The sequence below is a fragment of the Bombyx mori genome, chromosome 11 (genome assembly GCF_030269925.1).
Source record: "Bombyx mori chromosome 11, ASM3026992v2".
NCBI classification, from domain to species: domain Eukaryota; kingdom Metazoa; phylum Arthropoda; class Insecta; order Lepidoptera; family Bombycidae; genus Bombyx; species Bombyx mori.
Window position 1 is genome coordinate 3,711,366 of NC_085117.1, and position 25,788 is coordinate 3,737,153.

General features: G+C 36.8%; 1 protein-coding gene across 1 annotated transcript; it reads left to right on the top strand.

The window, feature by feature from the left end:
• LOC105841272 (uncharacterized) lies at positions 1-25,125 on the top strand. Its single transcript, XM_038013935.2, has 9 exons — positions 1-49; positions 7,668-7,753; positions 17,938-18,114; positions 18,617-18,804; positions 19,608-19,711; positions 20,588-20,740; positions 21,085-21,176; positions 22,026-22,186; positions 23,100-25,125. Exons 2-9 carry the CDS (start codon positions 7,681-7,683, stop codon positions 24,033-24,035), a joined length of 1,884 nt encoding a protein of 627 aa, XP_037869863.1. The 5' UTR covers positions 1-49; positions 7,668-7,680; the 3' UTR covers positions 24,036-25,125.
• Positions 25,126-25,788: the final 663 nt, after the last annotated feature.

The following is a 25,788-nucleotide window of genomic DNA, read 5'->3' on the forward strand; positions in this document are numbered from 1 at the left end:
ATGTAGTGGAACTTGTGTTTCGCAGCTCTGTATATTGTCTTGTGTTGAGGTAAGTGTTGTATGTGTGTCGTTTATTTTTTTTTTGCTTTTTTTTATTAAACTTCAAACCTGTTTTGATAGTTTTCCGTAAGGATCCTGTGTTAATCAGCTTAGAAAATCAAGGGCTTTGTTTAATTGTTTCGATTGCTGGCGTTTCGGGGTAGATAAAGGTTTTTGTCGTAATACCGTCATTTGCCGACAGACGGCGCGCGTGTCATTAAAACAAACGTACTCGCTGCATTCAGAGATCGTATCAGCGATGCGTGGCTTCGTACTACAAAAAAATGTATTTAATTTATGCAGAATGATATTGACTTCCGTGAAACAAAGTAGCCTTCGCACAGTCCAAATGATACTTTAACCTACTATGAGAAAGAATGTATGGATGTTTTTTTTATTTTTTTATTACTTAGATTGTTGGACGAGCTCATAGCCCACCTGGTGTTAAGTGGTTACTGGAGCCCATAGACATCCACAACGTAAATGCGCCACCCACCTTGAGATATAAGTTCTAAGGTCTCTAGTATAGTTACAACGGCTGCCCCGCCCTTCAAACCGAAACGCATTACTGCTTCACGGCAGAAATAGGCAGGGTGGTGGTACCCACCCGCACGGACTCACATGAGGTCCTACCACCAGTAATTACGCAAATTATAATTTTGCGGGTTTCGATTTTTATTACACGATGTTATTCCTTCACCGTGGAAGTCAATCGTGAACATTTGTTGAGTACGTAATGATGTTTATTTGTTACTCTTTCACGCAAAAACTAGTGAATGGATTTTGGTGAAACATTACAATAATACAGCTTACACATAGGCTATAATTTATAAAGATACTAGCTGTCCCGGCAAACATTGTTTTGCCATTTATAGGATTTCTAGGGAATTTCTAGTGTAGAAAAAAAACTAACTTATTATAAGTGTGTAAGGATGTGGTAAATGAGTGAAAGAGGCATGTAGCGCTGTGAAGGATGAGGGAATATCTAATAAAAATAACAAAACCTCATTCAACCACATAATACCTCATTATAACAAAAAAAAAAGTCCAAATAAAAAAAATATGTTAGGGGTGGACAACCCTAATCATTTAGGGGTATGAAAAATAGATAGTAGCCGATTCTCAGGCTTATTGAATATGCATAAAAAAATTCATGAGAATCGGTCAAGCGGTTTCGGAGGAGTATGGGAACGAACATTGTGACACGAGAATTTTATATATTAGATAGTGTGAATTAGGTACTCAAAATATGACGATAAGTGTTAAGTAAGAAATAAAAAATCTGTCATTTGCGAGTTATTTTGGCGTGCGCCGCAAAACTGTTTTTCTGCAAAACCGCAAAAAAAAAAAAAGTTACACATATAATAATATATTAAAATGTAAAATGGAAATGTTTATTTTAAATAGTCCTACAAAAAAATCTCGGAACGGCACAACTATCTTTTATTTGTAAACCATTATCGCCAAAATAGAGAACCATGAATATAAGTTGAGGAAAGTTTAGATGTTTAATTTGTTACGTTCTTTTAAAATACGATTTTGTTGGATTCAGAGGTATGTATGTTAGTATGTATGTTTGTAACGTAATCTTTGAACATGATTTTGACCCCTTTCAAAACGTCGGATTAACTCGAAATTTTGCATACTTATTAAGGACCGATGACAATTCAATATTGAAATTCAACTAAAAACTGAAAAATAAATCATAGTTTAAAAAAACTAACAAAATACGCTTTTAAGAAAATCCAACTACGAATAGAAAGTAAATTTTAATAAATTTAAATTATAAATAGTGTAAGAAAAAATGATTTTATTGTAAAAAAGCTTGTGGCGCTTTTTAGGATATTATCAAAATAACCCTTCTACTCATATCTGTTTATAAAATATTTATAACTACTGATACCACGCACCTCACGCTTTTTTGTATTCATGTCTATGATAATAAAATCCTTTTGTTTAAACTTTATCTAATTTAACTTTATTTAACCAATTTCTAGAAAGTTGCATGTAGATCATTTTTCGAAAAATAAGGCCATAAAGAAGTTTCACTTCTTACGTGTGTACACTAGTACACGCACACATTTTTTACAATAAAATCATTTTTTCTTACACTATTTTTGATTAAAATTTATTAAAATTTATTTTCTATTTTTTAGTTGGATTTTCTATAAAAGCGTAATTTGTTAGTTTTTTTTAACTGTCATTTATTTTTATTGTGTCTGTTACTGTCAGGACCAGATTTGGGTAAAAGAAAATTCAATAAGGTCAATAATATCAATTTTAGTAACCCGCGAGGCGAGAGCGGGTAGCTATGATACTATAGTTTCATTTACTGTAATGCATTCCTCGTCAAACTATAGACTAACTATGAACTGTAACTATGACCGAACGAAAATTCCAAAGTATTTTTGCGTTTCCCAATCACGGAACCCTAAACGTGTTACCATCACCAAATACCCCGGTGCGTTTTTTTCCCCTAGCTATTCGTCGGTAGAATAGGGGGCTATTCCAGTTACGGCTCAAACTAAGAGACTTTGCCAATACTAGCCCTAGCAAGAACAGTGTTACAGAATCTACCACTGGATTCGCGACCCGCTGAGAATATCCGGCGAGCTTAGTCACTGCATAAACGCGATATTAAAACAAAAAAGTCACCATTTAACGCCATTTAATTGTAATTCCCGATGTTATTATCCCGTTATCTCAATAGCGTTTCATTGTGGAGTCAGCCCACACAAAAAAATTATCTATTGTAACGGACGTGACGTCAGCTGCCATGCCCTGCTGCCAACAACGCTGCCACGGCCTCTTCCGCCACCGCCACCAGCCAAAGCCAACGATGGGGGGTATTGTGAATAAAACAAGCCTTGCCAGCCATTTCTACCCGTTATTCTCATAAATAAAAGAACATGTCTTACGCTGCTGGTTTTTTTATCGCATCATTTATTTAGTGCAGGGGTTTCCAAACTTATTTTGTCTACTGCACACTTTGAGAATAAATTCGTTTTTTAGCGCCCCCATCTTTTCACTTACTTGAAGACCACTATAGTGAGAGCTTAGTCGATGTCTAATAAGAGTCCTCCTAGATGAAATGACAAATCGCCTCCCAAGCCTCTACACAACGCCTCCTTTTTTTTCTGGGTCTCTTACCTTCCTTTAGGCCTGCAGCGCTCAAAAGGGGGCGTTATCGCCCACTTTGGAAAAGGCTGATTTAGTGTGATACTATAGTATTATAGTCACTCGCAATACTAATGCCCATGACGGTCGTGTGATTAGCTCAGTGGACTTATATTGCGAAATGCGATTTCGTTTCCCGGTTGGTCTTAGAATATATATGTGAGAGATTTTCTTTGGATGCGGGACTGTGTTTCTTTAGTTGCTTTAATGGCTCATCCTTTTTTTATCCTACCTATTATCGCTGGTAGGCTAAGAGGCTACGCCCGAGTAGGTGAGCTCACGGGCTCAACCTGAGAGAATATGCTAACACTAACCCTTGCAAGAGAATCCACCACTGGATCGGAATCGCGACCCACTGAGATGACCCGGCGTGAAACTCAATGGGCTGTGTCTATGGGTTAGTTCGCTCGTCGTAATCGACGAGTTCGATGAGGGTGGTGACCGGTGCTTGAGAGTCCTAAAAGCATCGAGAGTGAATCCGGGGATCCGACAACACATGTTTTGGGCGCCTTTGCACTGCCCCGGATTGTGGCGTTGTCGGATAAGTCGTCGTGGCCTAAAGGATAAGACGCCCGGTGCATTCGTGTAGAGCGATGCACCGGTGTTCGAATCCCACTGGCGGGTACCAATTTTTCTAATGAAATAACTACTCAACAAATGTTCACGATTGTCCTCCACGATGGAGGAATAACATCGTGTAATAAAAATCAAACCCGCAAAATTATAATTTGCGTAATTACTAGTGTAAGTCCGCGCGGGTAGTTAACACCACCCTACCTATTTCTGCCGTAAAGCAGTAATGCGTTTCGGTTTGAAGGGTGGGGCAGCCGTTGTAACTATACTTGAGACCTTAGAACTTATATCTCAAGGTGGGTGGCGCATTTCGTTGTAGATGTGTATGGGCTCCAGTAACCACTTAACACCAGGTGGGCTGTGAGCTCGTTCACCCATCTAAGCATTAAAAAAAAGTAATTAGCGGAGGCCACGATGAGACGATTTCGTGCTGCTTTATCGAAGTAGCGTTCAGACGCTTCCTTAAGATACTTACAAATCAGTACTAAATTTAAATCGTCGTGAAGATCTACATTCCTCACATACCGCGGTGCTCCGACAGCTATCCTGCATTAACGGGGTTGGATGACCTGGAAAGAGTTGATGTGTGTACGGGCCGCGTGAGCGAACACTCACTTGCATAGGTCATGACCGAACTTAAGAAAGTTTTGTAGAGTGTCACCTTGTTGTGAACGGACAAAAACTCATGCATGTGTGCATCTTTATACGTCATTTTAATTCGCAGGCCCTTCAAGGGATTGTCTTGTCATTGGACAATGCAATAATTTTACAACTTCGCTCTAATATCTTTTTTTTTTATTGCCCTTGTAGGCAGACGAGCATACGGCCCACCTGATGGTGAGTGGTTACCGTCACCCATGGACTTCAGCAATGCCAGGGGCATAGCCAAGCCGCTGCCTACCGAATCTTGACCGGTATCAATAGGGTCAATAAAAATAACTAAATGATGACCGAGCTTCGCTCGCGCTATTTTTTAAAACAATTTTTACGGTTTAATCTCACGTTTTTTTTTATTGTAACATCGCAAAAATTAGAAGTAAAAGTCTAGAATTTTCTAAATTATCTAAACAGTAAACAGACGGTGGTCATCAACACAATATTCAGATGTCACGAAAATTATAAAGTATTCGAAACGCCTGAAACAATATAATATAATAATTAAACTGTAAAATTGGTTTTAATTTGATGATTCTTAATAAATTTTTTTAAATATCTTAATTTTTGTATTTGCGATTAAAACAGTGCTTAATTTCGAGACAGTAAAAGATATACGATGAGGAGTTCGACGAGCGAAGTAGCCCACAGACACAGCCCACTGAGTTTCTCGCCGGATCTTTTCAGTGGGTCGCGATTCCGATTAGCTGGTAGATTCAGCGAAGCACTGCTCTTGCTAGGGCTAGTGTTAGCAAATTCTCTCAGGTTGAGCCCGCGAGCTCATGCACCCGTCCGGGCGTAGCTGGAATAGTCCCTTAGACTACTAGCCAATAGGTAAAAAATACGTTTGAAATGACCACATATGTTATAAACGTTAGTGACTCATTGTAATCTTTAGTAATAATACGGGAAATGCGATTAAAGGGTTTTTACGCAGTGCAATGGAAAAAGCCGATAATTGTTTATCAATCTACATAAATAAATAAAATTGGAGTGTCTGTTTGTAATAATAAAATAACCACTTATTACTAAATGCGTAAATATGTATTCACAGTAAATATACCAAAATAACATTTTATTTTGTCTGTTTATCTGTTTGTTCCGGCTAATATCTGGAATGGCTGGACCGATTTTGACGAGACTTTCACTGATAGGTAGTTGATGATACTAGAGGTCCCGCAGTAGTCGAAATTCGACTATAATTAATTGGAATTGTAAGTTTGTACACTATTATGATTGTATTTTATACTTTTATATTCACAAATTTCGCCAAGGCTACACTACAAAAAATATTAATAAAGACAAACAATATTTAATCTATTCTCAATTTGACCACAGACGTCAAGAACAAAAGTTAGACAATAAATAGTATGCATGCGTGTGTGCGTCAAATACATGGTATGTAGTGTGTGCAATGTTTTCTTTATTGATTTAATGTATCTTTTATGCATTATTTAAAAAAAAGATTAGCATTATGCACTTCTTCTCTATATTCTCTATAAGTGTGGAAAATTTCATACTCCTCCGTCCGCGCAATTTTCGTAAAAAGGGATACAAAGTTTTTGCTTCACATATTAATATATAGATAACGAGTAGCTTGGGCTACTTTTTTTAGACTAGCTTCGCCCCGCGGTACGACAATAACCGCGGGTAGCATCGCGGGACTCAGCTAGTATACAATATATACTGTGCATACGACAACAAAAGCGTTGACCACAATATCCTCTTTTGTACCGAAGTGAACTGTTTTTTTTTCTTATTTCTTTTGTTTGGCGTCCGTTAACGAACTTTAAATCATTTTGTTAATTTTTTTTTTTTTTTTTTAATGTCAATAACATAAATAAAACATAAAATCGATTTCGACAAAAACAAAAAAGAAAGAAAACTTTCTAATACAAGAAAAAAGTCCCTAAGAATAGAAGAAGAAGTACAAACAATATATATTATGTACTAGCGACCCGCCTTCGCCTCGCTTCGGAAACATTAAATATTATTATTGATAGTTGTGTCCCGCGATGTTACTCGCGACTATTGTCGTACCGCGGGTGACGCCGCGGGGCGAAGCTAGGCTAGCTAACGTTTGCCTACGTTCGCCGCTAGGGGCGCTGTTCCAACTGCATACTAATTTGAGTTAACTTTTACGCTATCTAGAACGTTAAAAAACTCACACTAAGCACACTGATCTAAAAATCGACCAGTGATTTGTGAAGCAAAAGGTATTTAATTATCTAGGGATGATTAGCGACGTACGTCATGAATAATAATAAAATTCTAGAGGTCCCGCAGTAGTCGAAATTCGACTATAATTAATTGGAATTGTAAGTTTGTACACTATTATGATTGTATTTTATACTTCTATAATCACAAATTTCGCCAAGACTACACTATAAAAAATATTAATAAAGACAAACAATGTTTAATCTATTCTCAATTTGACGTCTGTGGTCAAGAACAAAAGTTTGACAATAAATAGTATGCATGCGTGTGTGCGTTAAATACATGATATTATGTAGTTTGTGTAATGTTTTCTTTATTGATTTAATGTATCTTTTATGCATTATTTTAAAAAATATTAGCATTGTGCACTTCTTCTCTATATTCTCTATAAGTGTGGAAAATTTTATACTCCTCCGTCAGCGCAATTTTCGTGAAAAGGGATACAAAGTTTTTGCTTCACGTATTAATAATAAAATATAAATGAGAACAAATCACGCGGGGTCACACCCGGCCCTAGATTAGGATTCGCTGTATTGTGAGTAGCTGAGACTGACATGCATAATTATATTCGTTTAAATATATAAATAATAAACACCCTTTTACTGGTGGTTTTAAGACCTCTTGTGAGTCCGCGCGGGTAGGTACCACCAACCTGCCTATTTCTGCCGTGAAGCAGTTATGCGTTTCGGTTTGAAGGGTGGTGCAGCCGTTGTAATTATACTTGAGACCTTAGAACTTATATCTCAAGTTGAGTGCCGGCATTTACGTCGTAGATGTCTATGTGCTCCAGTAACCACTTAATACCAGCTGGGCTGTGAGCTCGTGACCCATCTAAGCAATAAAAACAAAAAAACATGTTCATCACATGAAAGTTTTCCCGATGAGGGAATAGAACCTACGACCCTTGACGCAACGATTAGGGCCACTGACTAGCTGCTCCTTCGAGTCTGTTATGAATAAGACAGCGAAGCACGTTCAGGACCTAATTACCTTTTATCTCATTTCAGATATGTTGTGAAGATGCACGTTAATTATATATTAACATTTCTCTTCGCCTGGAACTTAACGATTTTGACCAGCAGCCAGTTCGTTGGTGAGTAAAAATATTGTTAATTACATAGCTATATACAGACTGCAAGCTAAACGAAAGCGAGATTAAATCGTAAAAATAGCTTTAATTATGTACACGATTCGCGAAAATCGTAAAGTTTTTTTTTATTGCTTAAATGGGGAACGAGCTCACAGCCAATCCGTTTTTAAGTGGTTACTGGAGCCCATAGATACCCACAACGTAAATGCGCCACCCACCTTGAGGTATAAGTTCTAAGGTCTCAAGTATAGTTATAAGTTTATCAAAAATGCAAATAATACAATTAAATCTTTTTTTACGGTTTAATTTCGTATTTAATTTATTATTTAATTATTACTTCGGACGTTTCGAATACTTCGAAATTGAGATAATTTAATTCGTCGCTTGCGACGAAGGGCTCGACGAGTAAAGTAACCCTCAGAAACAGCCCACTGAGTTTCTCGTCGGATCTTCTCAGTGGGTCGCGTTTCCGATCCGCTGGTAGATTCTGCGAAGCACTACTCTTGGCCAGTGTTAGCAAATTCTCTCAGGTTGAGTCCGTGAACTCCTACCAGTCCAGGCGTAGCTAGAATAGCGCTGTAGGCTACCAGCGAATAGGAACGGGAAAAAACTTAAATTGTTTTTATCTTATATAAGAGACTATCAACAATAATTTTTCGTGTTTTTTAATGAACAAGTAAGAATGACAATGATAATAACTCTACAATTGTTTGGCATCGCGACTATATCCAACATGTAATTTATAATCCGGGCTCAATGATATTGATATTATAAATAATCATTTATATATTAATACGTGAAGCAAAAACTTTGTAACCCTTTTTACGAAAATTGCGCGAACGTAGGAGTATGAAATTTCCCACACTTATAGAGAATATAGAGAAGGAGTGCATAATGCTACCTTTTTTTAATTATGCATTAATAATAAATACACTAAATCAATTTAAAAAAAACATTACACACACTACCATGTGTTTGACACACACACATATCTACCTACTCTTTGATATTTTTCAAACTTTTGTTATTGCTAAAAGTTTGTGGTCAAATTGAGAATAGATTAAATATTGTTTGTCTTTTATAATATTTGTCTAAAGTGTAGTCTTGGCGAAATCTGTAATTAGACAATTCAACAATAGAACCATAATAATGTTCAAACTTATAATTTCAATTAATTATAGTCGAATTTTGGTTACTGCGGGACCACTAGTAAATATAAATAGCTGTGAACAAATTACGCACGATCATCCGCCCCCAGTATAGGATTCCCTGTGTTATGGGATACCAGAGATTGACATACATACTTATATACGTTTAAATGTATACATATACAAATAATGAACACCCCGACAAAGAGCAAACAAGCCTGTTCACCACACGAATGTTTGCCCGACGTGAGAATCGAACCCGCGACCCTTGGCGCAACGAATTCAAATTCAAATTCAAAATCATTTATTTCAACTTAGATGTCTGTATGACACACTTGTTGAATGTCAAAATATAAATAACAATGTTAACTCTACCACCGGTTCCAAAAAAAGCCACAGTCCTGAGAAGAACCGGCGAAACAAACTCAGCGGGCTTTTTTTTGTTTTGTTTTTTCTCAAATATTTTCTTTTTTTTTAACAATTTTTAACAATTAGGGCCGCTAACTATTGCACCACTGAGTAAGTCAATATTGGTTAGGGTGATATGATATTTTTCGGAGTATAAAATAAAAAAGACGGTCCCAATTGCAGCGTCACCTATAGGAACTAATTTTAAATTTAAACTAACCAAAGACGCATTCGAACGCAAAAAAAAGATATAAAAATACTTAAGTATCGACCCATTATGCGGTCAATGACAAACGAACGGAGGGAACATTGAAATTTATATATTAAAATTATGAATATGTTTACGACATATAAAGGTTTAGGTATACAATCCGTATATGTTAATTATATATGTATATATATAATGATATTGGGTACTCCAGAATAAATAAACAATAAAAGACTTAATTGCGTTTTCTGTTATGTGTATAATGAGAAAACAACATTTAAAGCCCTTAATTTAATAAAATTATTATATTAACAAACTGAACTTTCTTTTTACTTAATGTCAAACTTCACTGAATGACATTTAAAAAAAATCCTTTTTATAAAACTAAAGAGTTTTAGATTAAGAAGGTTTTTCTTTACATCTCCCCCCCTTAGGGAAACAATTACGTGTAATTGTTCATGTAGGAACTGATACTGGAGATAATTTTGTAATGTGATAGAGGTTCGATTCCATTTTTTTGTGTCCGATATCAACTAAATATATTGAATTTGAAATCTTTTTTAGAATTTTGAAGGGTCCAATTCTCAATTCATCCATTTTTTTCCTATTTAATCGATTTCCATTTTCTACATAAACTTGGTCTCCAACTTTCAGTTCACATTCTTTTCTATTAATATAAAATGCTTTTTTGTTATAATTGTGAGATTTAACTGTATTCTCAAAAGCTAATTTTCTGTCTCTCTCAAGATCTTCAATTGTACCATTTGCTTTTAGTTCCAGTGGTAAAACATCCACATTTTTACCTTCCAAAAGGTATTTAGGGGCAAACCGCGTGACCGTGTGTTCAGTTTCATTGTATTTTTCCACACATTTCTGTGCAATCGATGTCCATGCTATTTTTTTATTATTTTCATTAATTTTACATCGAATCTTATTAACTAAAGTTTGATTCAATCTTTCATTAAGCCCATTTGAAAATGGTGCATCTACAGCAGTGAAAACCATTGTAATATTTTCCTTTTTCAGAAAATCTTTAAATTCTTTCGAATTTATGCCAGGATATTGGTCTGTTAATACTATGTCAATATTATAGTTTTGTGTCACACTTTGTATAAGTTTTATAAAATCTCCAGAGCTTTAGTTCTTAGATGTTAAAATAAATGCATATCTTGTAAAATGATCTACTAAAAGATGCATATATTTTTTTGTAGATCGTGACCCTCCAAAACCTCCAACTGTGTCAATAGATACTATCTCGAATGGACGTGTTGCTGGACCCAAATGTGACATTAATCCAAATCTTGACTTTCTTCTTGACTTATTCCTTATACAAATTTCACAATTTTCACAAATATTTTTAATGTTTGCGATCATATTTTTGGCCTCGTAAAAAGGCGTAATTTTTTTTATTAATTGCGATCTCCCTATATGGCAGTAGCTGTTGTGAACAGCTTTTATGAAATTCTTACTAAATTCTTCTGTAAGTACGATTTTTTTTCTTCTTCTGTTTAACTTGTAATATATTCCATTTTCGAAGATATGTTTTCCATTTCGTAGATCTGTATTTGTGTTCTGATCATTTTTTATGTCATTTAGGCTTATTAAATTTACCACTCTTAAAAAATCATCAGTGTTTTCATAAGACTCTAGAACAGGATTTCTGCTCAAACAATCAGCTTCCTGATTCGATTTTCCTGGATAATATTTTATTTCAAAATTATATTGAGATAAATAGTACATCAAATCCCCTAGTTCTTCATCAGTTCTGGCTCTAACATTCATATTCTCTAATGGTTTATGATCTGAATATACTATAAATTCTCTTCCCATAAGCAAGTGCTGCCAATATTTCACAGCTTCTTTTATTGCCAGACATTCTAGATATATTGCCTTCTTTTTCTTCTGGGCCTCTGTTAGTTTTTTTGAAAAATAAGAAACAGGTTTACTTATACCATTTTTTTCTTCTTGTTTTAGCACCGCTCCCACTCCTTTGATACTTGCATCCGTGTAAATATTTATCGGTAATTCAGGATCGAAAATCTTTAAAACTGGTTCTGAACATAGCAGTTCTTTTATTTTATCAAATGATTTCTGACATTCTGTAGACCAGATAAACTTCACATCCTTTCGCAACAGATTGTGTAACGGGTCTAGTATAATTGCACTATGAGGTACAAATTTGTGGTAAAAGTTTACTTTTCCTAAGAATTGACGTATATTTTTTCTTGTTTCTGGAACTGGGAACTTTTTTACAGCGGTTAAGTAATCTTTTAGAGGTTTAACTGAATTATTTTCTATTATATGACCTAAATATTTGGCGGAATTATTTGCAAAACTGCATTTCGAAAATTTCAGTCTAAATCCTTCTGTTAGTATTGCTTCCAGCAGTCTTGATAGGTGCATTAAATGCTCTTTAAAAGTTTTCGAAAAAATTAAAATGTCATCTATAAAATTCACTACAAAACTCGAAAGTTTATGTTTCCTAATTACGTTACTCAATATTCTTTGGAAAATGGCAGGCGCTGTCTTTATTCCAAATGGAAGACACGTCCATTGAAAATGGCCTTCTTGTGTAACAAATGCAGTTTTGTATCTGTCTTGAATTTTCATTGGAATTGACCAAAAAGCTGAATTTATGTCAAGGGTTGAAAAATATTTACAATTTACAGTTTTTACCATCAAATCCTCTATCAATGGAAATGGTTGTAATTGGGGTACAATTATTTTGTTCAATTCTCTGAAGTCTATACATAGCCTTGATTTTCTCCCATCTTCTTTTTTATATGCCAGAGTTACTGGAGCAGCAAATGGGCTGTAAGACTCCTCGATCAAATTCCTTTTTAATAGTGTTGATATTTGGGTTTCTATTTCTTTTCTATCTTCAACCGTGCATCTGTAGGGACGTTTGAAACAATACTTATCCACCATTAAGTCAATATGAGCTTCATAATCTTTTACTGTCCCCACGTCATACTTATCTTTGGCGAAGACTGCTATGTATTTTTCTACTAATTTATTAATTTCCGACTGCTGGTAGGCATCAAGATGGCTTACAACTATTTCAAATCCTTCCGAGTTTATGTGTTCATTAAAGTTAATCTCACCATTGTGTGTATAATTAATTTCTTTTTTTAATACTTCAGGTTCTGAAAAACCTCCTTCATTTCTGTTACCTAGTACATTAGGAATTTCGACAGTTGTAGGAGAATAATTATAGCTTTTTTTATCTTTCAGATTTTCTTCTGAATTGTAGCATTGTTTAATTTTTAGTTCTTCCGTTTGTATTAGTTTGAATTTTTTTATACAATCCAAACCAATTAAAAAATCATAATTAAAGTTGACGTTATCTATTATAAATACATCCATAAAACCTTCAATATTATAGATTTTTATTTTTAATGTTACAATACCTTTTGTTTTCTTCTCACCATTAATAGTTTTCAAATTAACTTTTTCTATGTCACCTGAATTTTCTTTGGGTTGTATTTTCAATAATTTGGCATTGATCAAAGACACATTTGACCCAGAATCATAAATTCCAGATACTTTTAAAGTATCATTTAATGTTAACTTGACTTTTATTAATGGTGGCACCTCTAGTTTTTTGGATTCTTCTCATTTAATTCGATTTCCAATTCAGAATTATTTATGTTTCGTACAACTGTTTTTTTATTATTTTCCTTAAACCAACAGCTTTCTTCGGGATGGTAACGTTTACCTTTTTTTTCCTTTAAACATATTAAGCAAGGTTTTGTTTCTTTATTTTTTCTATAATAATATGTAGTATCGGAATATTTAATATCAAATTTATTATCAAATTTATTTTTCCCAACAAGATGTTCTAGTCTTCCGATTTCGTTATAAAGATCTTCTGTTCCCTGTATGTTTTCCCTATCTATTTTGTCAGCAACATAATTAGGTAATCCGAATGCTATCAGGTCTATGAGTGTCCCAGTATCAATCGACTTCCTGACTTCTAGCAACAATTTTTCTTTTTTTAAAGCATAGTCAAGTAAAGATCCAACTTGATATTTGAAAGCTAGAGCATATTTAACGGGTGACCAGCCTTTGCTTGCAAATGTCCTGCAAAAATTTTCTTCCCATTTTTTCCATTCTGAGTCTATATTCAATTTCATTAACATACAATTATACCAATCTACACTGCTGTACTCCAAAAAAAATTTTAAAATTTCTATTTTGTTTTTGTCTTCTTTTATTTTAAAACGCTCACATTCCTTATTGAAATCTTTAATCCATTGTGAAGCGTTTGGATTTCTCCCAGAAAATTTTTCAATGATGAATTCCTTAGAAATTTTGTTTAAATTTTGAGTTTCCGTTTTATTTATTTTTTCTTCAAGCATTTTTTCTAATAATTTTTCAACGTTCTGATTCGAATCGTCAATTATAGACTTAGCATTGCTCTCCGAAATTTCTTCCAAATAAAAATCATCAAATTGTAAATTTTGATCCTCGTCTAAATAAATTCTTGACATATCATTTGTCAAAGTAATCCATACTTTTCTGGTTTGGTGTCTTTTGTTTAAAGATTTTTTTACCTTTGCATAATTTGAAGTTTTTGTAATTTCTTCATGAAAGTTGGCATTTTGATATTCGGTTGGTATCCCAAAAATCTGTCCATCAGGTGTAGCAATTGAAGTTATGCATATAACATTTGATTTTCCATCTTCCGTTGATTTCACAGCAAAATCAAACCTTAATTTTTCCATGTTATTCATGGTGTTGCAAAAAATGTTGTTTTATAATGATATTGGGTACTCCAGAATAAATAAACAATAAAAGACTTAATTGCGTTTTCTGTTATGTGTATAATGAGAAAACAACATTTAAAGCCCTTAATTTAATAAAATTATTATATTAACAAACTGAACTTTCTTTTTACTTAATGTCAAACTTCACTGAATGACATTTAAAAAAAATCCTTTTTATAAAACTAAAGAGTTTTAGATTAAGAAGGTTTTTCTTTACATATATATTTGTTATCTATATATTAATACGTGAAGCAAAAACTTTGTACCCCTTTTTACGAAAATTGTACGGACGGAGGAGTATGAAATTATACGTTACGTTAGTTGTACGTTATTACAAAGTTAAGTCGTGCACTGTATGCATTACTAATAAAAATCTTACGTTACGGACGTTTTTTCCCGGTTAGGGTACCCCTCCGCATCGTCCTACAAGGAACTTCGTTCCTTATGGGTTTCTTAGTTTTGTAAGCAAAACATCTTTACGATAAAAATAACAAGTATTATTATTGTATCTAATGATACCTCTGTTTTTCGGGCCAACTTATCCGGATTAAAAAAGGAAATAAACTCTGTTTATATTTTTATGTCTGATGCATAAGTGGTGGCTGTACCATATTTGCATATATACAAGTTCCGGGGCAATAACCTTCAAGCCGTTATTCCACCAAACAATCTTACTCGCTTCATGGAAGATCTTATTTTTGTGGTAATATTAAAATATGATAAAATAAGTCATGCATAAATATGTATGTGAATGTATGTTCAGGTGTGAGGATATTTATTTTATATTATATTATTATCTCTTTATTTATTATAGACTAGCTGACCCGGCAGACTTCGTTGTGCCTCAATCGATAAATAAAATACCTAAACTTTTGTGCAAAATAAACTTAAAACAAACAAAAGGAATCCGTCCGACGGGGGACACATCAAAGGGAAAACAAAATTGTTATTTTTATTTATATTCCGAGCATTTTCATATTTATCTACCTTTTAAGCCTTCTCTGGACTTCTACAAATAATTCAAGACCAAAATTATCCAAATCGGTCCAGCCGTTCTCGAGTTTTAGCGAGACTAACGAACATCAATTCATTTTTATATATATAGATATTTATTTCAAGGGGAAAATTTACAAACCGATATTAGTCTTGTCGTGCTATATGGATCTGAATGTTATGGCGACGATATTAAAGCATGAAAGAGGAGTGCGTGCGGCAGAGATGCGAATGTGGAGATTGACAAGCATGGACAGGATAAGGAATGAGTATATCAGAGGAAGTGTGAAAGTAGCCCCGGTGATTGCCAAATTAAAGAGCGGACGGTTAGCGTGGTATGGAAATGTGATGTGGTGGTGGTGGTGGTGGTGGCGGCTCTTACTGTTCGTAGGACCTCTTGTGAGTCCGCGCGGGTAGGTACCACCACCCTGCCTATTTCTGCCGTGAAGCTTTAATGCCTTTCGGTTTGAAGGGTAGGGCAGCCGTTGTAAGACCACCAGTAATTACGCAAATTATAATTTTGCGGGTTTTATTTTTATTACGCGATGTTATTCCTTCACCGTGGAAGTCTATCGTAAACATTTGTTAAGTACGTATTTCATTAGAAAAATTGGTACCCGCCTGCGGGATTCGAACACCGGTGCATCGCTCAACACGAATGCACCGGACGTCTTATCCGTTAGGCCACGACGACTTCAACTTCGACGGGTGGCGGCATTTACCTTGTAGATCTCTATGGGCTCCGGTAACCACTTAGCACCAGGCGTCCATAAATCTAAGCAATAAAATAAAATAAAAAATTATAGAGAATATAGAGAAGGAAAAAAAAATGTGTGCGTGTACTAGTGTACACACGTAAGAAGTGAAACTTCTTTATGGCCTTATTTTTCGAAAAATGATCTACATGCAACTTTCTAGAAATTGGTTAAATAAAGTTAAATTAGATAAAGTTTAAACAAAAGGATTTTATTATCATAGACATGAATACAAAAAAGTTAAATTAGATAAAGTTTAAACAAAAGGATTTTATTATCATAGACATGAATACAAAAAAGATGGCGCGTAACGGAAAAATGTGACGCGTAACCGAAAAATGTGACGGTAAATTTTTTTCCAACGCCGATAAGGAAGTTTCACTTCAAAAAATTACATTAAATCAATAAAAAAAACATTACACACACTACCGTGTATTTGACACACACGAATGCATATTATTTGTTTATTGTCAAACTTTTCTTATTGTTAAAGTCTGTAGTCAAATTTAGAATAGATTAATTAATATTGTTTGTCTTTATTAATATTAGGACCACTAGTTACACTAGTTACATATAATTAAATGAATCTAACAATGAAAAATATGTTTTTGTTTTCATAAACGAAACATTTTTTTTGTGGTCGGGTTTTTTGCGTCGTAAAATGATTCTGTTTTTCCTAAAGTTAATTAATTGGTTGAAATCATCGAGACATCACTTCGTATTATGATGTTTACAATTATAGTTGTTATTAATACGAGGTGACTGACCGCCTGCCTGTATATACCGTTGGATTGAATAGTCGAAAGGTTTGCGTTCGGATTATTTAGATCTAGTTTAGAGCCATTCTCGTAAAAAAACAGGCACAAATCCGACCTCAATTCAATTTAGTCGAGGGTCCTATACCACACTACTATAGACACAGTCCTCTGCGGCTTTGTATAGATCCCGAGCTCTTCTCGTACACAAACAGACACAGATCCGACCTACATCTAGCCGAGGGTCCTATACCACACTACTATAGACACAGTCCTCTGCGGCTTTGTATAGATCCCGAGCTCTTCTCGTACACAAACAGACACAGATCCGACCTACATCTAGCCGAGGGTCCTATACCACACTACTATAAACACAGTCCTCTGCGGCTTTGTACAGATCCCGAGCTCTTCTCGTACACAAACAGACACAGATCCGACCTACATCTAGCCGAGGGTCCTATACCACACTACTATAGACACAGTCCGCTGCGGCTCTGTACAGATCCCGAGCTCTTCTCGTACACAAACAGACACAGATCCGACCTTAATCTAGCCGAGGGTCCTATACCACACTACTATAGACACAGTCCTCTGCAGCTCTGTACTGATCCCGAGCTCTTCTCGTACACAAACAGACACAAATCCGACCTACATCTATATTAATTAAATTATGCCAGTACAATACAATCCTAACTGGCATGTATTAATAGGATATTGCGAACCAGCACGGGCGCCTGCTGTATATTATACCGCAAAGTAATCATGCCGTCGTTAGACGAGGGGACAGATGTCACACCATACAATTGACACTTTCACATAGTCCCTTAAGGTGGGTCATTACCCAATTCATTGGGTCATTAACCCATTTTCACACTAATGCTAGTGTTGACCACGGAAAAGACCGGTTTCTTGCGCGAGGACCAGGTCTCGAGCGAGTGGAGTGGAGTCGTTTATCGCCTTCAAATCTTTTGGACTGGTTGTTATAATCTTCTTATAATATATAGTTCCAAGCTCGTTGGAGGTTCAGCTTCTGCCCGAACAATACAAGGATGGGTAATGATTTTCCCAATGTCTATGATACTACGACGGCTTAACGTTTAGGTCCAAAATCACATTTATCCTCCGAATAATGATAACAATTTTGCTCGCAGGTTTTGTGCCGTCAAATATAGTTGAGAATCAGCCGCCAATCACAAATAGGCCCGTCACATATTCGCCTGGCCCTGTCGATAGCTTTCAAGAAGATGAACCGACGTTGGAGATAGGTCCTGATGAAGACGACATGACTTCGGTGGAGAAGAGGCGATACTTTGAAATTGCTGAGCGAAGTAAGTAGAACTCAGTTTACTAGTGTTAGAGCGTATGAGTCCGTACGGGTAACTATCACCTTGCCGATTTGTTGAGCCCATAGACATCAACAACGTAAGTGCCGCCACCCAACTTGGGACATGAATTCTAAGTCTCAATTTTATAGTACAACGGCTGCCCCACCTTTCAAACCGAACCACATTACTACTTCACGGCAGAAATAGGCGGGGTGGTGGTACCTACTCGCGCGGACTCACAAGACGTCCTACAACCAGTAATTACGCAAATTATTATTTTTCGGCTTTAATTTTTATTACACGATGTTATTCCTTCACCGTGGAAGTCAATCGTGATATATTAGTTATTAAGTACGTATTTCATTAGAAAAATTGGTACCCGCCTGTGGGATTCGAATGCACCGGACGACTTATCCTTTAGGCCATGACGACTTAGGGCATATTTTAGGGGTATTAATTAAACAGATACTATAAGTATATATATTATTATATATATAAATTTCAGTGTGCGATAAATACAAATCGTTGAACACAAAAAAGATAGTGGCCATCCCACTGCTTCCGTCGGCGCATGGCGTCGAAGTAAATGTCTCGGATTGTACACCCATCAAAATACCGCTTATCATCGGAGGGCAGGTCGCTACGATCGAGGAGTTCCCGCACATGGCCTTAATAGGATGGAAGAATGCACAGGTTCTATTGTTTTTGGGTTTTCATAGCTCTAGATTACCTTAATGCTGTCATATAACTTAAGACACGAGCAAAAACTTTGTACCCCTTTTTAAGTTAAATATGAAAATAATTATTAAAATATTAAAATTCTTTTTAACAACCTTGCAACCGAGATTCGGAGTCGCGGAGTAGTTTCTCAGAACCTGGCTTTATAACTTCATTAGCTTTATTTATACATCGTAATAAATTAATTGTGTACTAACATAGTTTTAATCTTTAACCCCTAAATATTATAACATTGCACATAGCATTATTTGGCTTACCACGATTTTCAGTTTCGAGCGCGGGTAGATTTATGAACGAGGGTCCACCCGGTGTTAAATGGTTATCGGCACCCATAGATATTAATAACGTAAATACCGCCACCCATCTTGAGACATCAGTTTTTCTATCCAAGGCGAAGCGATGGTACTTATTAATGCGGGCTCACAAGACGGCCAACGCCTGGGCCAATCGTGTCTCTCTATCGCTTGATCCGCGCTCTCGCTTGCACGCTCAGGCTCAGGCGGAACGTGACACTTTTTCGTGCGTGCAGCCCGTGTTCATTGATTTACAAGTCGTTATCACGTCATTGAGAACATTCAAGACTATCCTGATGCTCGGAGCAGACAAACCGTCTACGATCTTTCTAGACGATTCTCCGGAGTTACCACTGGAACCGGTGCTTAGTCATTGGCGGGAGGTCATGAAATGTGAAAATCGTGGTAAGAGCTTCGATAGAGAACTCTGTAAGGGTTGTTTACCAGCGTGTATTATTGATCCAGGACTATGGATATTCTTGGAAGTGCGGGGGGTCGCTCATCTGCGACGAATACGTCCTGACTGCCGGTCATTGCACGTACCAGGAAAAGGATTACAGCGTCATCAGGTGATTATGTTCTCCGCATTCATAGAGTCCACTTAGGACCCGATATATTCCACAGAGAGACGGACTTCGACCGGCGATCCGATAGAATCATTAGGGATTATTGTTAGTGATTGCGATTTTAGGGGACAAGCAACAATTGATAGTCTTAGTTTCCCGTCGGATCTTCTCAGTGGGTCGCGTTTCCGATCCGGTGGTAGATTCAGCGAAGCACTGCTCTTACTGGGGCTAGTGTTAGCAAATGCTCTTAGGTTGATCGCGTGAGCTTACCTACCCATCCACGCGTAGATGCAATAGCCCCTTAGACTACCAGCGAATAGGTAGGGAAAAACACATACTGCTACATAATTAGTAAATCGAATTGGCAATTAACCGGTCATCGTTCTCGTCGAGCCCGTCCAAGAGCTCCGCGAGTAAATTAACCCACAGACACAGCTCACTGAGTTTCTCACCGGACCTTCTCAGCAAGTCGCGATTCCGATCCGGTGGTAGATTCTGCGAAGCACTCACTGCTCTTGCCATGGTTAGTTTTAGCAACGTCGTAAGGTTTGAGCCCCGTGAGTGAGCTCACCTACTTGTTAGGGCTACGTTGAAATGGTCTCTTAATTAAGACCATCAGCTTAGGAATAGGAATAAAAAAAGGTAATTAATTTCGTCGATTCATTTTTGTAACTCCTCGATACTGGTCAAGATATAAGAGCAAAGACATTTATGATGATTGTGTCGTCATCACTCCTTCAAGAGCGCGTCCGAATTTTCAAGTGAACCGAACTTATTATTAATTTATTATCAAACACTGATTGAACTGAATTACACATTGCTTTGAAGAGTTTAGGTAATTAAAAAGATGTTTAGATACGGTTTTATGTTTGTATATAGCGGAACACCCCGCGCTGTTCAACTCGGGTCGGCGCGCCGCGACGACCGCCGCGCGTTGATCCTCGGCATCTCCACCGTCATACGACACCCGAAGTACAAACGGAGGAGGTCCTACTACGACTTGGCTCTTGTTAAGCTGGTCTCCAAAGTGAGGTAAGGCGAATGTACTTCGCGAACAAAACCATAAACATTGCGCGATTTTGAGTGAATCCTTTTGTATTCTAATTGGTGTACGATAAAGCATACTATACTCTATTTTACTTTCTGAAAGTAAAGCTTAATGTTAACCAGATAAGGTTGGATATTGATATTATTGATCCACAATTATAGTCTTGAATTTGAGACTAGGGTGAAAGGAAGAAAAAAAACAGATGCGACCGAACAAAACTGGTTTATCTGATGTGGGAATCGAAGCCACGACCCTCGGCCCGTCAGTCAATGGCGCCACTGTGTCTAAAATTGTCTAGCGAATTTGAAAATCCGATCTTGATCCGCAGATTCTCGGACCAGATCAGGCCGGCTTGTCTAGGAGTTCCACCGGCAGAAGGGGAGAGAGTCGTCGTCAGCGGCTGGGGACGAACCGAATTTGGTAATTAGATTAAGGAACCTCAGCTGACCCGCTTCATAACCCATGTCATCAGCCATGAGTCTCCTTCCGCATACTTCCTCAATTGGAGAATGGAAGGTTTACATATACACTCGTGGTCAAAGGCTTGGCTGTGCCCCTGACATTACTGAGGTCTACGAGTGACCGTGGCAGCTTACCATCAGATAGTTCTCTTGCTCGTCTACCTCGAAGGTCAAGAAAATAGGCCTTTGATAGCAGAACTAATCAATTCTAAGCACATCTTTGCTTTGCAAAAGCTTTGCTTTATAAAAGTTTCATAGGGTCGATACATTGTGTATCTACCACGGAAGCTGTAATTAGGAAGGAAGTATTCGAAACATCGGACAATGATAATAAATATGACAACAAACGCGAGATTTAAGGGTAAAAGTATTTTAAAGGTATACTAGGTATATTAGGTACTTATTTATTTGTCTGTTTGTTTGTTTGTTTATTTATTGTTGTACAAAACCAATCATAATTTGCTTCTGTGCTTGAAGTAGGCGATAAAACCTGTATCTCAAGCAGCAGTGCTCCTCGTACAAAAAATACAACAGCTTTACTTCAGACACACAATAACAGAAAATTAATTAGACAAAAATTAAACTCTTGTTCATGGATAGCATAATATAAATATAAATAAATAAATATAATAAGAAAATATTTTACCCGTTTTAATCTCACTATGATTTTCCTCTTTAAATGTCATGAATACTGCCCCATTATCACTCATAGACGTCCATAGTTTATCGCAGTTGACAAGGTTAAAACGCATCAAACAACTCCAGGATTCCACGATTGCTACCACACAGAACCTCGTAAATGCTCCAGGTGGAGACGCATCTGCGGACCTTCGGAGCGTTTCCGTTGAAATCTGGAATATGCAAGAGTGCAGGGAGACATGGGGCACCTCGTTGAAGCTGCCAAACGGACCCACGCCTGATAGCCACGTCTGCGCTGGTGAGAGGAAAGGGGGCAAGGACACATGTCAGGTAGATTGCATTACGCCAATACTTATGTCGGAGCGTCATAGTGGACAGCTCTGACACTCATCAATAAGACCAAATTGGTACCTAGGAAATTTGATGGAGACATGTTGAAGCAATTAGACCCGTATGGTATATAGACATATTGAAGAAGACAAAACATTTGTTGAAGACAAATTGTGTTAGGCCCATTTTGCTTTTACAGCTACAGATAAGCTAGTCCATGCCTCGCCGATTTCAAATAGATTAAGGCTGTTGACGTGACGTGGATATCGCTACCCAAATAGAGACAAAAACAAAGTTCTAGTATTACACATTACTGCTTCGCGTCAAAAAACATGCGAGAAGGTGGTGCTCACCCGTTTAGGATTACAAAACACCCAATTATTGAAGTTAAAATTCGTTAAATATGCACCACTTACTCCTAATACCATTTCTCTTGTTTATTTTCATCGAAATCTCAATATTCGGTTGATCTACTTACTAACTCGTCATTTTTGGTATTATTACTAACAATGTTCAATAAGAATGTGTGTTTACAAGTTTGGATAATTTTTTTTGAAGTGAGAACTTCTTTAGCATCGTTGTGATTTGAAAATTGACGAAACGATAAAGCGAGTAAAAAGAGATAGACACATGAATTCATATGATTTAACGTGGGAGAAAATGAGATAGGAAGCATTATACAGTGCTTCTTGTATTCGTGGTTCTCTCTTTGTGCTCTGCTTTGTACCTAATATTCGTACTTAATAGATTCTGAATAAATCTATGTAATATATACGAATAAAATGTAAAATAATTAACAAAGTATCACTATTTGTTCCCGAAATTTCATATTCGTCTCATTATCTTAAAGCCAAAAATTTGGAAGGTTTCACTTCTACCACGCGTGAATTTCAGACAATTTTTTTTCTTTCAGGGGGACTCCGGTGGGCCAGCCCAGGTGGAAGACGGCTGCGTGTGGCGCGTCGTGGCCGTCACCTCGATCGGGAGGTCCTGCGCCGCTCCGCAGACTCCAGCGCTATACTCCAGATTACATATACCGTTTATAATCGCACAAATATTCAACAACCAGCCGTCGTATAATCAAAACGATCATCAGACGAACCAAAATTACAATAACAATGACAGACAGACAAACCCAGACAGACAGACAAACCCAAATCGCTACGACGATCAGCAGGAAAACCGAAATCGTCCCAACAATCAACACTTTAATAATAATTTCGGTTTTAACAGCAACAACAATTTTAATGGTCAAACAATCGACGATCGGAATCAATATTACAATCAAAACGTCAACAATCAAAACAAGCACACCCAGAACAGTAATAATCAAGTTTTATTTAATCAAGATCATTATAATGCTCCGAGTTATGATGCCCAGGATCATTACAGCAGCCAGGATAATCAGTATAACAATCAGTACCAACAGGATGTAAGACGTCCGGAGGTTAGTGATAATCGACAACACATTAACAATGTCTATGTAAAAGGCCCTCCAAGGACTGAGAATTTTAATTTCCAAAATGACAGGATACATGCTGAAGAGAATTATCAAAACAATCAAGGCTCATACGTAACGCAACCACCTGAACACGATCGTCCTATAAACGATTATAACAATCAAAAGACTGATTATAACAATCAATATTCTGATTATAACAATCAAAACGATCGCGACGCTACACGAACATCGGATTACGGAAGTCAAAGCAACAGATATACCGAACAAAGGTCTGATCACAGAAATCAGGAATACGTAAAGGATAATAAGAGATTGAGAGATAGCGATCGACTTGATTATAACAGAGGGTATAGTCGAGAAGATTTTCGGATTGCAAACTGGAATTGATTTGATTACGTATGTTTAATTAGTAGGAGTGTAATGTAGTGCTGCGTTTGCGCTTGTCGCCACCGTACTGACTATATTAACTGGTTTGGGGGAGGGGGGGTTGGTACTGGAAGTCGAAGCAGTTCGGTACCAGCTCGGCGGTTTTATTCGTTTGATGTTTCGCAAGTTGAATGGCCACTGGAAATTTGACGATGTATTAACCATTGATGGTTTCAACTACATTGATGCTATGGTTTTTATTTTTATTTGTTGTGAAGTCCGGCACTAATCTTGAAACATATAGCCTCAATAGTAACTGTTGACTACCCTCTGCTTCGCGGTAGAATCAGGCAGTAGGGGTATTTATCCACCCGTGTGGGCTCACAAGAAGCTTACCACCAGATTTTTTTTGTTACACGATGTTATTCCTTCACCGTGGAAGTCAATCGTGAACATCTGTTAAGTACGTATTTCATTAGAAATATTGGTACCCATCTGCGGGATTTAAAAACCGGTGCATCACTACATACGAATGCACCGGACGTCTTATCCTTTAGGCCACGACGACTTCGTGTATACCCGACCGAGTACTCTGCGCGTTAGACACTTTTTGGCTGGGTGGTATTCTAGTAACCTCGAAGGGTTATGCTGGATTCGCAGAACGAGTACGTGAGCCCACGGGCTCTAACCAGAGGAAATTCGTTTAATGCGCGACATTTATTTTTGTTATTAAAAGCGCGTTTTATTTGGTATCAGCGTCAACAGTTCGACTTCAATTAAGTTTACTCCATTCAAATAGGCTGAATAAGTTTTTTGTTATGATATTTTATATAAGAACCGAATTTCTCAAGGCAGAGCTGTCGGGACTGCAAACTTGAGATATTGGCAGAGGTATTTTCTGTTGTAATCATCCACCGAGGAGGGAAATTGGAAATTTCGGCCCGAAAGGGGGTAAAATAAAAGCACACATGTATCGACGCTTCCTTAGAATGAAATTAAATTTAATTATAATTATATTATATTATTTAGTGATATAAATAGTTTAGTGTATTTGACTGTAGATATTGTCATTGACATTTATGTAGATGAGAATAAATGTTTTTGAAATCTATCTCATTTCATTAATAAATGAATTACCAACATGTTTACATTTGTATCGGGGTAGAGAGCGATTTGGGCGTGCTTGGGATTGCTATTGCCCATGAGCATCACGATCAAATCTTCATCTACTCACAAATGCATCGTCATAAACATATTAAATTTTTGTTAATATAATATATTCCATTAGTATACAATAGTATAAGCTATATTTTAGCATTTATGTATTTATAATTTAATTTATATTTCAATGCACCTACCATTATTCACTCTAAACTACCCTTGGTTAACTAGTAGAGAATACCTTAGGCATTAAGTCGATCAATGTAAATAATACATGGCCACAAAAAAATGGCTAAAGAATCCTTTATTTCTGAATTAATTTTATTGATTTGTCCGTTCCAAATGACTCACATGCTCTTTTTTAAACATTTATCATCTACTATTTAATGTACTCTGTAATGTTCTTAACAAACTGCAATGTAATGAGTCATATTTTTATTTTTTTAACACACTAAGGGCCTGGCCACAGCTACTGGCGGTGCGTTTTGCGGTGCGTTGCGAGGCGCGGCGGGCGGTGTGACTTGCGGGGGTATGCCACAGCTAGACTAGTTGCGACGGCGGCGGCGTCAGAGGTGCACGTATTTACCCCTTGGCCACAGCCGAGAGCGGTGCG

Excerpts from the sequence above, each read along its gene's own strand:
- LOC105841272 (XM_038013935.2), top strand. The coding sequence starts at position 7,681 with ATGCACGTTAATTATATATTAACATTTCTCTTCGCCTGGAACTTAACG. Across the intron at positions 7,754-17,937 it reads GACCAGCAGCCAGTTCGTTG|GTTTTGTGCCGTCAAATATA; the intron begins GTGAGTAAAAAT and ends TTTTGCTCGCAG. Across the intron at positions 18,805-19,607 it reads TAGGATGGAAGAATGCACAG|GACTATGGATATTCTTGGAA; the intron begins GTTCTATTGTTT and ends TTATTGATCCAG.